This window comes from Nothobranchius furzeri, chromosome 1 (assembly GCF_043380555.1).
Source record: "Nothobranchius furzeri strain GRZ-AD chromosome 1, NfurGRZ-RIMD1, whole genome shotgun sequence".
NCBI classification, from domain to species: Eukaryota; Metazoa; Chordata; class Actinopteri; order Cyprinodontiformes; family Nothobranchiidae; genus Nothobranchius; species Nothobranchius furzeri.
Window position 1 is genome coordinate 93,576,721 of NC_091741.1, and position 18,209 is coordinate 93,594,929.

The window sequence follows — 18,209 nt, forward strand, 5'->3', positions numbered from 1 at the left end:
TTCCTGGCCTTTTCCATCGGATTCCTGAGAAGCTTGCTGATTGATGAAAACAGTCGTTGACCTGAACTTTCATGGCAATTCACCTATGGTGATGGAAGCCCCTCTTTTCATGCAATGTGGACTTTTTGATTCACCTCAATATTACAAAAGTAATAATTAATGTTCATTTTATAGTTTCAATATCTACACAATATCTGCCCTAAGGCTGGGCAATAAATCGAAAATGTATTGTTATTGAAATGTCTCACTCTTATCGATATACTTTTCCCCATGTCAATACATTTGATAATAAAAAATTAAAAGGTGTGTGTAGGTTGGTAACGTTCATGTCCCTTTGAGAAGCTATACCACCTTGAGTCACGTAAAAATGGCCGTGTTGGAGTTGAGCTGCGCCTCGCCTGGAAAACAGATGAGAGCAGACGGACGCAGCAGGGGGAGTGGCTGAAAGCCGGCGTTTAAGTCGGACAGATTTCCCTACACGTAGCTCGCGGGTGACGATGGATGAAGACATAGCGTTAGCGTTCACACTTGTTTAATTATTTACTTTAACTCTGGTGCCTGTTAGCAGCTGAAACACTTCCTTACGTGCTTGTGGATATCATATTGTATATGAAGACATGACTGTAATAATAAGTAAAGGTTATCAGCTGTTGCTTTAATGTGTTCATAGCAAACGTGACAAAATAACACAAATTACATTTCTCTTTATGGCCTATATAGTTGTTATCATCAATGTCACATGATTTACAGAATACATTTGACCATCTAACATTTCATGTTCTACCACCGGATGTTTGGATCAGAATGTGAACCAATCAGAACTTAGATCAGGTGAGAGCCAGGCGTTTCCCGTCATCCTCTAGGTTTTGCAGCCAAGGGAGAGCAACTGCAGCGCCTTGCTCCAAAATCTGCAGCCGCCTTGATCTCACGAGGTTATCGTTGCCTACGTATGCATAACATCAGAGCAAGTCGGCGTCAAGTCAGACACAAATCTAATCGACATGCACTGCTCGCCGATCACCGCTGATCTAATCTGCGCAGAACTGGCTCATCTCCAACACGGTGAATGTGACTCAACGACGTAATACAAAAGTGACAGCCCCATCTAGTGGACAACTTTTGTTTCTGCACATACCTGTAGTTATCCATTTATCGTTATCGAGGTGAAATCCTCAATATGTAGTGATATTAATTTTAGGCCATATCGCTCAGCCCTACATCACATTCAGTAAAAAACAGGTCCACAAGTACAATTCTGTATTTATGTATTTGTATTCACTGTATCATCTTTTATTCCTCTTGTTACACCAACAGTTCGCCACAGGGGCCATTAAAGTAAATTTCTCATTTCTAGTTTATATTGTCTAATCATATTAAAGGCTAAATACATTGGAACAGTTTTACACATGTGGCCTTTTTGCAGGGAAATGTTGTGTGCACACACAGATTTTGAGTGTATAACAGAGGAAACATCTCAGAGTGATGTTCTCTTGTGTTTCCTTACATTTCTGCCAGATGTCCTGCTGCTGGTTCCACTCACAGATCATGCACACATTTAGTTTTATTTTATTCTATTGCTGGAATTGGGGCTCTTTAATTATATTTCATGTTTTTATTCATCCCCAAATATTTGGTAATGGATTAGCATCAATGGGTTTATGGAGAATATAAATGAAGTGCAATGTAATTTTCTTTTAAAAGCAATGAAAATTTTCCATCCATCCATATTCAGCTGCTTATCTGGAGTTGGGTCACAGTGGCAGCAGCCTAACCGAGACGCCCAGACTTCTCTCTCCCCAGCTACTTGGACCAGCTCTTCTGGGGGCATCCTAACGTGTTCCCTGGCCAGCTGAAAGACATAGTTCCTCCAGCTTGTCCTGGGTCTTCCTTTAGGTCGCCTCCCGGCTGGACGTGTCCGGAGAACCTCACCAGGGAGGCATCCAGAAGGCATCCTGACCAGATGCCCAAGTCACCTCAAGCTGCTCCTCTCAATGTGGAAGAGCAGCAGGTCTACTTCAAGCCCCTCCCGGATGACCGAGCTTCTCTCCCTATCTCTAAGGGAGAGTCCAGCAACCCTGCAGAGCCAACTCATTTTGGCCACTTGTATCCTCAATCTGGTTCTTTCGGTCACTACCCAAAGCTTCAGGCCATAGTTGAGGGTAAGAACGTAGATCCTTCTGGCTCAGCTCTCTCTTCACCATCACAGACCGTACAGCGCCCGCATCACTGCAGCGCCAATCCGCCTATCGATCTCACTTCTTTATTTATTTATTTTCCTGTCACAAAATGTATTTTTATTTTTGGCTGGGTCTCAAACTCGGACTTGAACAAGAATTTTGTTTTCCAAATTTGCTTTTACGCTTTTATTTAAGCAAAGTTATGAGAAAATAATTAAATAAAAAATTCACTACTTATAAGAATCAAACTGATCCCTTGTTTACCAATCTTAACTCCATGTGTCACAGCCTTTATACTTCCAAAAAATACGATTTCCAACTAAAGGCCATTGGTGAGAACAGGTGATTTCCTTTAAGCACGCACTTTAGACTTGATTTCTTGCAAATTTTATAAATGGTTTATTCTTCCAAAAAATAGTTCAAAATTCATTCAAAATTTTCTACTCTTGATCAAACGAAAATTAACCTTAAATTAAATTATCAGGTCTAAAAAACGGTCAAAAAATCATTTAACAAAATCCTCCCATTTTCTCTGACACTTGGCCAACAAACATTCTTTCACACGCCTCCCCATGTGCTACTAATAAGCTTAGTGTCTAAGGCGTGTCCAAAAAATTCACAACTACATCAATTTGCCAAAAAACAAAAAAATTAACAAATTTGACTTGCAAACTTAACCTATTATAAAGGGAATGATAAACGAAGAAATTCTAAAAGAAATGTATAACTAACAGATTTATGTTACTTAACTGACAAGGCCACCACACCATGTGTGAGACTCATCATCAGAGTTGAAAAAAAAGATTGACGCCTGAGTTTGTATATCTCAGAAACTGGGAAAACTACAAATGTTCTTACTTTCCTCTCTTTTATTCATCTTTTCCGTATCGCGCCCCCCTCCTTCTCTCTCTCTCTCTCTCTCTCTCTCTCTCTCTCTCTCTCTCTCTCTCTCTCTCTCTCTCTCTCTCTCTCTCTCTCTCTCTCTCTCTCTCTCTCTCTCTCTCTCTCACACACACACACACACACACACTCACACACACACACACACACACACACACTATTCTGTGGTTGCATTGCTCTAAAATTATTGTAACCCTCACCTATTTATTAATAAAAGAGGAGTGTTTCAATGATTTTCATTTGAGACTAAATAATTCTGACTCAATGATGCCATCTGGTGGGGGAACATGCCGTCTGCTTTAAAATGCAAAACAGTTATTTCATTATTAAAACTGAATTCACCGGTGTTGTGCGGTTTTCGCTCCTCTGAGGTTCCTGGGTTTCAGTAAATCATCTAATTCTTTACTTCACAGCTAATATTGAATGTTTTTTTATTTGTGGTGTCACACTTAATCCCAAGTAGGTCACTTTCAAAAGACTATGTTTGTGAGATTTATTGGTAGTAGATTAACTTAATAGTCATTTGATGTAATAAAGTAGCTAATTTAGGACAAAATAAGTTAAGTTATTTATATTTTGTTTGAGAATTATGTTTATTATAAGCCATTCTCATGTCATGGCTTAAAATTATTCTTTTAACAAAGCTATTTAGCCATGAGCACCACTTCATTTGCATATCAATGTTTACATTTGTACATTTGAAATGAGGACTCTGCAAGTTTCATGGTTTTTGCTTTTATTTTATTTCCATGCATTTTTTTTATCTTTGTCTTTAAAACAAGTTAAATGTTTTGTGATCCACCTAAAACCTTTTACTTTTTCTTATTTTACTTTTTTTTGTAAATGAATGGAATTTTTTAGTGCTTTTAAAATGTTTTAATTCCATAAACTGTCTGAAATTATGTGAGTGTTTATTGTATTTTGTACTAGTTTGTGATTTTTGTAAGATTTTAGGTTTTGTCAAATTTGTTTTTGTTTTTTTAATATACTGGAAGTAATAAAGAATGACTTAAATACGGAAAAGTCACTCATCCTAAACACAAATCACCTGAGAAACTGTGTGTGTGTGTGTGTGTGTGTGTGTGTGTGTGTGTGTGTGTGTGTGTGTGTGTGTGTGTGTGTGTGTGTGTGTGTGTGTGTGTGTGTGTGTGTGTGTGTGTGTGTGTTGTTTATATGATAAATATGCGTTCAATAAAATTGCCTTCAAATCAGACGACATAAATCATAAGTGTCCAGTCTGATGCGCCCTCTGGTGGACATATTTACGCTTTACAGCTAAGGACCATCAACACAGAACTTTCAGCACCAGGACAAATGGACAGCTCCCAGTAAGCAAGACCAGCTCCCAGTTTTTAAACTGGGCATGAGCCGTACGGCTTAAACTGTCGATATGACACGATTACTGTTTTAAAGTCGTTAAGTGTGATAGCAGCTTATGAAAACGCATTTCTCTGTCAGATATGGGATCTACACATAGAACGGTGGCATATACTCTGAAAAAATCCTTTGAACTTCTTAAACAGCACAATTCCTCACTAGTCTGAAAATATGTCGAGCCAACCTAAAAATAGTCACCCTTTTAGTCATCCCAGTGGATCACCTTACAGCAGAGAAGGTTACTCTGCTCCCCTCCAATCTCTCTGTGGACACTGGTTGCCTTATTAACAAAATTATTTTCAATTCGAGCCACAGGGCGACCTAATTTCCTGCTCATTTCTGGTTACTGGTCCTCTCTCATCTGTTGCTGGTGGAAACTAATTCCCAGAGAAGTGAGATGTAAAAGGGCACGAGGAGAAAGAAGCCACAGGCCCTCATAGCTTTTATTCAGGTGTGGCATTTGGAGTTGATCCTCTGCTTTCCCGACGCTTGTATCCGTGTTCGTGGTCTTAATTAAAGTGATATTTCGAGAGAGAAGGTTCTGTTTGTTCAGTTAATGAACCCCAGAATTCTCTACGGGCAAATGGAAATGCAAGTGCTCCAATTAGCATATGTTAGCATTTCCCTATGTTTATTCCATGCTGTGGAAAACAGCTTACCAAGGCGAAAAGCTTTCTACTCTTGTAGGAGAACTTTTTCACCTCACAAATAATTGACTTGGGCTAATTAAACCCACGCCCTTGCCTAAATGATTTGTCTGTGTGTTTTAGTCAAACTTCTCTGACGTGTAGCATGTGAGAGCCTTAAGGAAGACCAGGTGGAAAAAATACTTTAATTTATTAAATGTTTACAGTACATGTGAGGGCTAAATAACCCATCATTAGAGTAGTACCGCATCATAAAGCAGCTTGCATATACATTTACATAGTATTTGTCATATTTACACAAGCTTTGTTAGCAAAGACACATACAAAAGAAAAGAAATTAAACAGAAAAATAAGAAATTTACAGGAATGTGCAAAATTATGGTTCATTTATGCCTTTTGGAACATTTTTGGGATGAAATTTCTGCTCCAGTTTGATTGTCTAAATAATAATCATAGTTAAAGTTGTAATGACAGCAACGGGTATAAGGACAGACACAGTGACAATGTTGCAGTGGCATGTCACATAAATAACCATCATATTTCTCCGAAAGACATTTTCCATTAATTAGGATTCATCAGAGGATTGATCTTCCTTTCCTATTACCTCACAAATGTCACATTATCTATGTGCTGAATGGTCTCTCCCTCTGTTTTCATTTGAGTTTATCAATCCATCCATTAGGCAGCCTCTGAGAAATGTCAGTCATTGTACAGGTCGTTGTTTATCACCGCAGCCTCCCCCTGGGGGGACATCTGCAGACGCCTCTTCTTGCCAAAGGTGGAGAAGGAATTGTGGACGCCCAGCTCGCTTCGTTGTGCAGCAGGCCGCAATGTGCAGAAGCCTGAAGGAGTTCCCGGGATGTACACGTTGTGGTGGTAGTCGGGTGGCGGGTGAGGGTGGGGGTGGGGGTGAGGTGGGATTGAAGGCTGCTGTTGCTGGGGTGGAGGTGTGCAGCGAGGAGTCCAGGGGCGAGAGGGGAGGCCACTGGGTGAAGGGGACATTTTAAAATCTGAATGAAAAGGAGAACCATTATTCACCAGTGAGATTATTAACATTTTCATTTGCAAAAAATGGGATGTGACGTTTTAAATAGGAAAAGTAGATGTTTAAATTAAGTTAATGATTGCTATTAATAACTGCACTAATGAGCCTTAACATAACTGCACATATATGTGACCTTTAAAGTGTATTTACCTTTCACTCCTTTCATGTGGTTCCCCCAGGTCCAGTACTGCCCCGGTGCCATGGAGGCCACATAGTGTTCTGGGTCTGCATGCATAGCCTTCCGCATGAGCGTGCCATCCATGTTGATAGAATTATAACTGCAAACATGATGAAAGCATGCTCATGTAAGGGATGAAATAATAAAATAAAGTTGTCATTTTGTTTAGTTTAGATTAGAAGATGCTGATGTACCTTTTAATAGAAGAGTTTTGAGTTTTAGTGAGAGTCCAGTCTGTGTTTGGCTGCTTTAGCTGCAGGAGACAGAAATGTCAGCCTCAATAAAAAGCAGGTTTTAATTAGCAAATCATCACTTCTAATTTGCAAAAAGGGTTCATCTCTGATTTTTTTTTTTAATGTTCCACTAATCAGAGCAGGTCTTTTAAAGCCAGATGTACTCACGAAGGGCTTCTGTTCACAAAGGTCAGAGAAAAGTGACTGGAACAGTATTGCATGCTTCTGATGAAACGGAGGCTCTTTATTGATGGATCTCGACTGTCCCCTAGTGGGCATTTTTCAGAACACACATTTTTCAGCAGCGCCTTCAGCTGAACAGGCTGTAAGTTTTGCTTGTATCCTCTGTTGCGCAGCGGGAAAGGGGTGACAGGGAGCACCCGAGTGATATTTTTGCCCGGATTTTGGATCTCATTGTATGGATTCCACGCTCTATTAACTCGTCCAAACTTGTTAACAAGGAGAATGCGACGTAAGCGTGTTATCAAAATCGGCATTCTAAATAGTATCCTCGCCAAAACGCGTGAAACCAATTAGAACCCCACAGGGATGAAACGAAACATGATTTTAATCTTCAAAGGGAACCGTGCCAGGGAGAAAATTAAGGAAATTACACACGTCATTGTTTTGTGGATTTTATGCGTCATTTTACATTAATATTTGCCTGGTGCTCCTCAAGCAATGTTTTTAATTAAAAGTCTGAGAGTGCCTTGGAAAGTTTGCGGCCCTCGCAGCTCTGAGTCTGCGCTCATTCACGGGGGCGCGCACGCGCTTCACCTGCCTTATGCTCTCTGCGCCCTTGGATGACTATTTATTCCGTCTCTTCACCTTCCATCCATCAACACAAACAGGCCTGTATATGCACTTGCTCTAAGTAGTTTCTTTGTGATTTGTGTTCTACGTCTCTGACGACCTCGCAGGATGTCATGGGGGGAGACTGGGGACTCTGGGTGAATTAGTGGAACCAATTAATGGGAAGGAAGGACACTCAGATTGCTGCGGGCGGAACAATCAGTGTGACCTCAAAACCCGTCCTGTGGCCCAGAGGTGCTTGTGCCAGTGACATTTCTCACTCATGCCTGGTGAGGAGGGGGTCAACGCTTTACGCACACGTTTACGGTCAGTTGCTCCGTCTGTTAGGATTAGAAAGCATCACTGTGGACATCTCTCTCTCTCTCTCTCTCTCTCTCTCTCTCTCTCTCTCTCTCTCTCTCTCTCTCTCTCTCTCTCTCTCTCTCTCTCTCTCTCTCTCTCTCTCTCTCTCTCTCTCTCTCTCTCTCTCTCTCTCTCTCTCTCTCTCTCTCTCTCTCTCTCTCTCTCTCTTCTTCGATTACACCTCCCTTCCTCCCCCACCCCCTCGCTTGGCATATATGAAGCTACATCTTTCTCCCTCACATTCAGAGGACGACGGTGGGGGCGATCTACAGGCTGCCCACGTCTCATTCCAGCCATGTCCTTGCGCCCTTTCTCCCCCTCTCCCTCCCACCCTTTCCACGATGTCCTCCTCTGTCTCTACAAAACCAGCCATTTGCCATTTCTCATCAATAATTGACAGCCCCCTCCTGCGAATACGCCACAATGTGTGTAGTACAGTGCCTCGCTGGCGAGCGTGCCCTTGAGGCATAGTTAGTGAGGTTATCTGTCTTATATCGTTAGTTTGAGCTCAAGAAGGCAACAATAATTGTCTGGCTCGTCTGCCGCCGTGTGTGTATAACCTTAACTTCTTCAGGTGAATGTGCTGGATGCAGGTGCGCGCGCGCGCCCACCTCCTTCCATTACCATAATTATCCACACAAGTCGCAGTCTTATCATAGAAACGCGTTTTTTTTCTTCATCCAGACAGAAAGTCAGCTTGAACGTTTTCAGCCCATTATGCTGTAACTGACATCTCACTTCATTCTCTTCACGCTCAGTGCGCAGCATATGCTGCTCGCAAAATGGAGCTTTACACTTTCATTAACGTGCCAATTAAAATGTAATCTCACGTCATCTCGATTCATTCCCCGGGTGTGAAACATTAGCAGAGACGTCACAATGAAGATAAGTTATTCTTTCTTCAAATTAAATAATAATCATAAGGAGAATGGATGTGAGAGATTAAAGAGATGTGTTTGAGTTGTTTCTTTAAGTTGACTTTAAATCTGAGTTGCATGTGTGATGTGACCTTCACGAAGTGGAATGTCACACACACACACACACACACACACACACACACGCACGCACGCACGCATGCACGCTCGCTTACTCACGCACACGCACGCGTGCACCCACACACGCACACTTTTCAGTATTTGCTGATCCCGCTCTACCTCGCTGGGAGTAGCGGCTCCGATGTTCACAGATGCGCTCCGGCTGTGCACGTTCCACGAGCTCTCCGCGCTCTTCGCCTCGTTGTTCCTCGGTGTGCTGCTCGGGCTGCACGGCTTCAGAAACATGAAGTCACTTTTGGCTGATTCGGGGGTCAGACACGCTTTATAACAATATGACTGAGAGAAACTGCTATTTCCATTCACCTCCATGCAGTTTGTCGGCACTTTGGCGGCGGATGAAATCTGCAGGTTGAGGTTGGATTTTTTGAACACCTCCGGGGGGGGCTCCGGTTGGAACCCCCCGCAGCAGCAGCAGGCTAGTGGGGGCAGGTTATAGCCGCTGTGGGTCTCTCTGTCCTTGTAGCACTTGACCGCAGCCAGCACTATAATAGCCACCAGGAATATTAGCGATATTGTGCTCAGTGACACGATTAAGTAGAGGGCGAGGTTGGAGGGGGGCTTTGGGCTGAGGGTGAGGTCTCCAAAATCTAACAATGACTCCGGCACGTTGTCCACAACTGTGAGGACAATTGAAACGGTGGCAGAGAGCGGCGGCTGCCCGTTGTCCTTGACTAATATCACAAGTCTTTGTCTTGTTGCGTCTTTTTCCACTAAACGGCGAATCGTCCTGATTTCTCCCGTGTAGAGAGCCACGCTGAATAAGCCCGGGTCTGTCGCCTGCAGCAGCTGGTAGGACAGCCGGGAGTTCTGCCCCGCGTCCGCGTCCAGCGCTGTTATTTTGGTCACTAGATACCCGGCGTCCACAGACCGCGGAACCACCTCCACCGCCACAGTGCCGTTCTTGGGCAGCGGTGACACGATGACAGGTGCGTTGTCATTCTGGTCGAGGACAAAGACGTTGACTGTGACATTGCTGGCCAGTGGGGGGAAGCCAGCGTCCTGCGCCTGCACCAGAATCTGAAAGTTTCTAAGTTGCTCGTAATCAAAGGAGCGCAGTGCGTAAATGTTGCCGTTGTCTGAGTTGATTGAGACATAAGTGGACATTGGCATGCCCTGAATCTGACCCTCGAGAATGGAATAGGACAGATAGGCATTCTGGTTCGAATCGGGGTCGAATGCTGTGACCGAGCAAATGGAAGCGCCCGGGGCGTTATTCTCTGTCACATAAACCGTGTATGAAGGTTGAGAGAACCGCGGGGGGTTATCGTTGATGTCAGACACTTGGACCAGGATGGTTTTCCTGGTGGAGAGCGACGGAGAGCCCAGGTCCCGGGCTGTGAGGGAGATGTTGTACTCAGACACCACCTCCCTGTCCAGGGACTCGCTCGTCACTAAAGTATAGTAGTTTTTAAAAGATGTGTGAAGCTGAAACGGGATATTGTTCGGAATCTGGCAGTCCACGTTTCCGTTCTCTCTCGAGTCCCGGTCCATGACGCTGATCACAGCTATTACCGTGCCCGGAGGCGCGTCTTCCTGCACAGGTGTGGACACGGAGGTGAGGATGACTTCTGGCGCGTTGTCATTCACATCCAGGATGTCCACCAGCACTTTGCTGTGCACCGCCACGGCAGACGGCCCTCTGTCTTTAGCCTGTACGTATAATTCATACACGCTGGCTTTCTCGTAGTCCACAACGCCCTTCACCCGGACTTCACCCATGTACGGGTCCACGCTGAACAGCTCGCGCACTTTAAGAGGTGCGTGTCCACTAAACGCATAAGTAACTTCCCCGTTCGAGCCTTCATCCAAGTCTGTGGCGTTCAGCTTCAGCACCAGTGTTCCCCTCGGTGCGTTCTCCACCAGACTCGCCCTGTAAATGGAGCAGTCAAACACAGGCACGTTGTCGTTGGCATCCAAAACTGTTATGGTTATCAGCGCCGTGCCAGTGCGCTCCGGAGAGCCTCCGTCAAAAGCAGTCAGAACCATCTCGTGTTTTTTCTGCTGCTCCCGGTCCAGCGGGGTGTCCAGCACAAGCTCGGCAAACTTGCTTCCGTCGTTGCGCGTCTGGATGTTCAGCACAAAGTGCTCGTTTGAACTCAGCTGGTAGGAGCGCAGAGAGTTGGTGCCCACGTCTTGGTCCTGCGCGCTCTCCAGCGGGAAGCGTGAGCCGGGAGCGGCGGACTCCGTGATGTCCAGATTAAACTCAGTCCACGGGAAGCTGGGAGAGTTGTCATTCACGTCCAAAATCTCCACCTCCACTCTGTAGAGTTCTAACGGGTTTTCAATGACCACCTGTAAGTGCAGGAAGCAGTTCGGACTCCGTTCGCACAGCTCCTCTCTGTCTATCTTTTCGTTGACGAAGAGAATTCCATTTTCCAAGTTCACTTCTAAATATTGCTTCTTTGCGCCGGAGACGATGCGAAAGCGGCGTGCTGAGAGCTTGGCCACATCCAGCCCCAGGTCCTCGGCTATGTTGCCCACAAAGGCTCCGTGCTCCAGCTCCTCTGGGATGGAGTAGCGAATCTGAGCTAGAACCAGGTCCACCACACACCCGCACAGCACTAGACATATAACCAGACCAGTCACGGGTACCCAGCTGCCTCTGGAGAGTCCGTGATCCATCTCAGCAGCGTGCGTAAAAATCACCTCATCCAGACATGTTCCTCCTCACGCGAAGCCCTCTAACTCCGACACCAACCAGGAAAAAAGTCCCGATTGAATAAAATATAATCTCCAGATGTGCGTTGTCACACTTACTTGGTCTGAATAACTTTACAGAAATCTGGAGATGAAAGAGGAGGGAAGGAGAGGGAGAGGAGAGCGAAGGCGCATCTCTTTCTCTGCGCGCAACGCTGGTGTGTGAACGGGGTAGGCTCTGTGCTTTGATTTTCCAGTGTATTAGGCACTCGGAGGAGCTGGTGTGTGTGTGTGTGTGTGTGTGTGTGTGTGTGTGTGTGTGTGTGTGTGTGTGTGTGTGTGTGTGTGTGTGTGTGTGTGTGTGTGTGTGTGTGTGTGTGTGTGTGTGTGTGTGTGTGTGTGTGTGTGTGTGTGTGTGTGTGTGTGTGTGTGTGTGTGTGTGTGTGTGTGTGTGTGTGTGTGTGTGTGTGTGTGTGTGTGTCAGAGAGAGGAAGGAAGAGAGAAAGAGAGAGACGGAGGGGGAGGACTGTAGCTTGCTCCGTATTGGAGGACGCCGACGATAAGTGCAACTCTAATTACTGAGGACGTTTAACCCTTTCATTTCCACGCGTCTGAACCATTAAAGAGGGCAAGAGTTTGTCACCAAGACGTCAGAGCCAGATTTGGCTTATAGGAGACAAATTATGTTTATTTTCTAGGCTACATCCACCAGAAGGATTTGTCTTTGTGTCCAAGGTGTCTCACAAGATGTCAGGAATGTCCAACATGATTTAACTGTGCTTCATCTGGATCTCATCATGGAATGGAGATGAGGTCCTAATATAATAAAAAATGAGGTAAATCACGCAGGCTTAAGCCCTCATCATGTTGCCTCACGTGGCCCAATGGCCATGGCTCCAGGGACTCTAAAATGATTTTTAATTAGAGCCCTTTGAAGATGAATGCCCACACTGCAAAACAGTCCCATTCATTAATCATCATCCACGGGACGGGCTTTTACAAAAAGATTCTTTGATAGGTCCGGATATTCATTTTTAATCAACATTTAAATGAGTGTGAGCTTAATATGATCCTGACAGTCTTAACGGACACACACACACACATACATACACACACACACACACACACACACACACACACACACACACACATTACAGGGCATTAATGTACCAGAGGAGACCTGAACATGTATCAACATAATCAACATAAAAGCCGTGCTATAATCACACTTGTCTCTAATCAGGTATTATGGTCAGGATTATAGGGAACTATTCCTAGCTGATCTTTTTACATCCTTTGAAGTGGAAGAGGACAAGTACGCGTGCTGCTAAGGAAACTCCAAAGTCTTCAGATCAGATTAGAAGTGACACCATTGGATAAAACTTGGAGGTTTGGGGATAAAGACTCTAAAGCGAGGCACATGTTTGTTTAGATCTAATCGTTTCTGTGTTAATCCTGGTCAGTCAGTCAATCAGACAGACAACTGCTGAGTGACAGGGAGAGCGCGCACAAGGCAGTGAAAGAGGACTTAAAGGACGCCTTTGTGAATTCAAGTCCGTCTCCAGAAAGACACGAGCCGCATCCTAATTTAGGAGCCGTTGCTTGAGATGAGAAAGTCTCTTTTTGGGATTGACGGTGCAGCTTTGGCCTCCAGGCAGCACGAAATGTTAGCACGAGAAAGAGGAGAGGGTGAGGAGAAATTGTTGTTGTTGTTTATTTCCGTGTAGCTTTTTTTTCTCAGCTTGATGCTGAATTTCTGAATAAATCACCTTGAAGAAAAACAGTAAGTACGAAAACTTCTCCAAAAAATCTTGCATTCAGTTAAAAGTTTATTTAGCAAAAATCCCATTTATCTGTTCTTTGGCAAATGAAGTATTTCCAAAAATCACCCAACATCCTCCGATTTTCAGGAAAAAGCAAATAAAAAAGGAAAACATCCAATCCGCAGGTTTAAATAAGCAGAAAACACAATCTGCTTGAAGACTTAACCTCAAACAGATGGTTAAGCTTCCCCAGAAATGATTACATTTCTAGAAAAAAAAAGAAGGAAAATAAATCAGCATCACCAGTTCCATTGCTTTCCCCTTCTTTTTAATTAACGGAGTGAAGGATTAGTGTACAGCTATCCGGGATCAACCGTTCTCCGACGGAAGAATGCAAATGTTTTGTGATAAATAATCCCAAAGCACCGGGAGCGGCGCCCCTTCGGTGCGTGTTACATTAACATGCATTACACGGAGCATTAAGCCGGTCTCATCCGCCCCTATCGCCTGGTTCACCTCATTGTCCGACAGGAAGACAGCCATTAGTTTAGTGTGAGCTGCGCTCAGCAGCCACCTGAGCGTGACCCTGCAGGAGGATCAAGCTCCAGTCTCAGGATAATGATGATAGTTTATACACTATCATCATCATCATCATCATCATCATTATTATTATTATTATTATTATTATTATTATTATTATTATTATTATTATTATTATTATTATTATTATTATTATACTTTACCAACAAATAGGTGAAGTTTTCTTAAGATACTTTCATCTGAACTGTGTCGCCACTGTCCCACAGGGCGCGCTCCTTATAAAATATCCCTGATCCAATGGCGCCATCTCGTGGAGGTTCTTCGGTAGTGTAAGTGTTTTGTTAGGCATTCATCACGATAACAACAAAATCCCATTGTGTAAATAATCCAGATTTGCTAAAAATTGATTTTCAAGTGGCAGAATGATGATGCAACTTAAAACAAAAATATTACAACATCAAGTTGGATCTATATTTCATAAATTATAAAAGTTTTTTTTCAGATCTGCACATAAATGTCTCTGTTAAATACTTTGTTGAAATTTTGTCCAACAAGCCTGAATCATATGTTTAAACATAGTTTAAATTTCCACTTTTCTTTTCTATTTTCCAGTTTTCCTTTTACATAGAGAGAAATATACATTTTCAGTAACACGTGGTCCATTTCCTTCTTGCTGAAGAACTCCAAACAGGTGAATCCATACCTGCATGTGAGAAACACTTTCAGTGAACGAAACATGTTGATTGGTTTATGGAAAATGTTTATTATCATATTGCTTGCCATTACGACACATAAAGGCACAGAGGCTTGGAAACAGATCAAATAATCAGGGCTAGTTTGCTCAACTATATTTGCAGGGATTCTGTGGCCTTGATGATTTCTAGGCGTGAATACAGGTTTTAAATGCTTTATGCTGATTGTATTAACAGAACATGAAAGTGACAACCGTGGATATTAGATGTTTTAAATCCTAAATGAGTTAATGACAAGCTCTCACAGGGATTTTGGAGAGCTTTGTTTTCATCTGAGGCTTGTAAAGAGAAAATAACTGATCATGTTTCCAGGCTATAAGCAATTTGTTTGAACTTAAACTGGAGAGATGTTGGAAAATATTTAATGGAAAAATTACATTTGAATTAGCAACTCACGAGGTCCTGTTGAGGCAGAGTGTGTAAAACTATTTTGTATAATTACAAAAGGAAATACAATAGAAAAATACTTTAAGCTTTTTTTTACAAGTTTTAATGACAGAAATAGTTTTAGAACAAATGATTGAAAACGCTGAAAAAATGTTTAAACAGCAAACAAACACATCAGTGGAGGAAGGGCCAGGACTAACAATACTATTTGTAGCCAGCATAAACTTAAAAACAATATTGAACACCCCACAGAATTACAATCAGAGAATTTTAATGGTTTTACGTCGTTGACGTGACATTACAATCCTGCTTTTCATGGTTTTCATCAGAGATCCTATGGTGCCATCTACTGGACATTTATATATATTACAACCACAGCGACATATTTTTTTTCTAATCCACCTTGTTACAAAATAATTTATAATTTATTCATCGTGTAATCTTCATTACAACCTTTTGAGTTTTAACATTATCTATGTTTTTGTTTCATAGCAACGTGTGTTGCTGCTGTGAGCTTGGAGCTAGAGAACATCATGACATCACAGAGGAGCTATTCGTTCTGGTCCTGTGACACTTGGTGGTGATGTGTGAGCTGATTCACCTGGGAAATAACTTTTACATACATATTTTTTCTTTGGTAACAAAAGTGAATTAACTAATAACTTGCATTCCTGTAGGACACTCATCGAAATATGGACGCTACACCATGAGGCAGGCACACGTGGAGATCATATAGGAGCACATATGGTGAGCAACAGAACACATTATTATTAATATTAATATTAGTGTTCACTGTCCTGGATTCCTTTCTGCATCTCATCATTAGCCTGGCTGACCACCACTGCAGGACGCCTGACAACTCCTATCATCTGGCTAAGAGAGCAGGTGCATTCTCAGCAACACACCTGTCACACACACCTGTAACCTATCAGCTCATCGGGCAGAGTAAATGACCTAGTGGCCATGACTCTCCTTTTTCTTTTACTGAAAGTTACATTCTTGTTTTTTACAGATCTGTGGACATCAGTTTCTCTGTGAAGACATCTCAACTCCTGGTCCTGTCATCCTGAGAGGACAGAACCTCCTTCACTGCCACCATCCAGCCCTGTCTCCTGTCTGCCTACAATTATAATAAAAAATGCTGTATGACAGTTCTTTGTGCTGCCTGATTTTATTGATATTTATATATCACGTTTGATAAATGATCATTACTTTGATGCAGATTTAACTAGCGTGATGAATTAAATTAGCACCTCACTGAGCTCGTTTTAAAGTCAAGTGTGTGTTTACATATATTTACAGACATGAATCAAAATAGTAAATATATAAATTGAGATTTCTTTAATTAATAAAACAAACAAGTCCGGATGAGGGATGAATCCTTTAAAGGCACATTCTTCTGGAAGCTGATGGTGGACAGAAAAAGAAGAGAACCAGCTGCAGGAACCTACGACCAAGAGAACAACTGATATCAGTAAATAATGAAATCAGGGATACTTTAGTGGATGTTTGTGATTGTCTAACATAAATGTGCACATTACAGAATGATTTTCTCATGGGGGATTTTATTTATAACATGGACATTTCTCTGCAGCATAAAATAACATTAGCTCAAGGTAGTCTGGTCCTATGGAAAGATTCAGCTGTTTCCCTGCTTCAACACGGTTGATTCAGCAGCTCAGAAGTTGGCTGCTGATTAGGATCAGGTGTGTTGAAGCAGATAAAACGGGATCCAGCAAGTTTAGAGTTTATCTGCTGGGAGCTCTGAGCTCTATAGGGCCGGGGTGCCTAGCTCTGCAGCTACTTAAAAGCTAACTGGTATTTACCATTCAGAGCTGGTTCTGCTGGGTCGGCTCTGGTGGTTTCAGACAACTCACAAGCTCAAAACGATAGGGCTCAGGCCCGCTCGTCTCCTCCAAATACTTAGGCCCTGTCCACACGTAGCCGGGGATCTGCCAAAACGTAGATATTTTTCTACGTTTTGGCCTGTCATCCACACAAAAACGGAGTTTTTTCACACGAAAACGGATCTTTTTAAAAACTCCGGCCAAAGTGAAGATCTGCGTTTTCTCCGTTTTGGGTGTCTGCGTGTGGACAGACAAAACCGGAGTTTTAAGGTCTGCAACGTCACTTTCCGCAACAAAAAATGCTGACATCACGTGTGCGACCTGTGTTTACACTAGCCGGCATCATGGAAGCCCTCAGAGCTGCGCTCTGTCACTATCCGATCCATCAATTGTCCAAGCGCTTTTTGCTTGTTTGTTTTTGCAAGTGGAATTACTGCTCCTTGCGGAAGACCACAGACGAAGGACGAGGTTAAGAATGGGGGAAGTACTGCCGCCTACAGGTCTGGCATGTCCTTAACAACGTATTTATCCGGGTACGTGTGGACAGAGTTTGTTTTTAAAACGCGGTGGTGTGGATGCAAGTTTTTGGAGGGGTGGATATTCGTTTTCAAAAAACCCCGGCTACGTGTGGACTAGGCCTTAGCCACCGTGGTCAAGTGAGCCGTCATTTGTCCACTTCAAATGACTGCTCAGTCAAAAGAGCCAGCATAGCCCGGTTAGCCATCCATCTTCGTCACTGCCGCAGCTCCGCCCTCTTGGTCTACCAGGTAACACCTAATAGTGGTGCATTTTTCAAAATTGAAATGTGGATGGAGTAAGACTCTAGGGAGGGCTTTACCACTTCTTTAAGTGAAGAGCTAGTCTGGCTGCACTCAGACTAGCCGTTAGCACATCAGTTCAGTCCAATTTACCACAATATCTAAATCGTCAACAAAGCACAATATGTGATGAAGGAACATGCCCCCCCCCCCCTCCACCACCACCACCACCACCACCACCAATATAGATATTTTAGTGTTTGTTCACTCATTTAATCAACACTTTGGCAGTGGTCTCTAGTAGGAACCAAATGCCTTGTAACTCTGGTAAGGGGGGGGGGGGGGGGGGGTGAAGCACCAGCTTCAGGAACTAGAAGTTTCTGAGGTGACGACTGCAGGAACCACAACTCCACCAACACGTTGCAGCCAAGTGCTCATTCTGCAGACCACTGAGGTACATCGTACACTCAGAGTGATCAAAGCTGCAGAGAAAATATCACACACACACACACCTGCCTGCCCTGGATTACATCTTCACGACTCGCTGCCTTCAGAAAACCAGAAACATCCAAAAGGACTCAACCCACCCTGCCAAACATCTCTTTAAACTTCTTCCATCTGGCAAAATGATCCAGGACAATAAAAAACACACCAGCTTTTATACAGGAGCCATCACTGATGCTAGAAGGTCACTAACAGTGATTCTGTGAGACAATCAGTGCTCTACAGCACCTTTACATTAAGCTAGGTAATCCTGA

At 43.3% G+C, this 18,209-nt stretch overlaps 1 protein-coding gene across 2 annotated transcripts; it reads right to left on the reverse strand.

Annotated features, from left to right (window-relative positions):
• Positions 1 to 5,272: 5,272 nt before the first annotated feature.
• Positions 5,273 to 11,654, reverse strand: si:ch73-233f7.1 (protocadherin-10). 2 transcript variants are annotated; one of them, XM_015945356.3, is made up of 5 exons: positions 9,071 to 11,654; positions 8,867 to 8,980; positions 6,519 to 6,577; positions 6,297 to 6,424; positions 5,273 to 6,111 (listed from the first exon to the last, which is right to left on the reverse strand). In XM_015945356.3, exons 1-5 carry the CDS (start codon positions 11,387 to 11,389, stop codon positions 5,801 to 5,803), a joined length of 2,931 nt encoding a protein of 976 aa, XP_015800842.3. In that variant the 5' UTR covers positions 11,390 to 11,654; the 3' UTR covers positions 5,273 to 5,800. The 2 variants fall into 2 exon arrangements, with proteins under 2 accessions (XP_015800842.3, XP_015800833.3); XM_015945347.3 differs by having other exon boundaries at positions 8,867 to 11,654.
• Between the last annotated feature and the right edge of the window lie 6,555 nt (positions 11,655 to 18,209).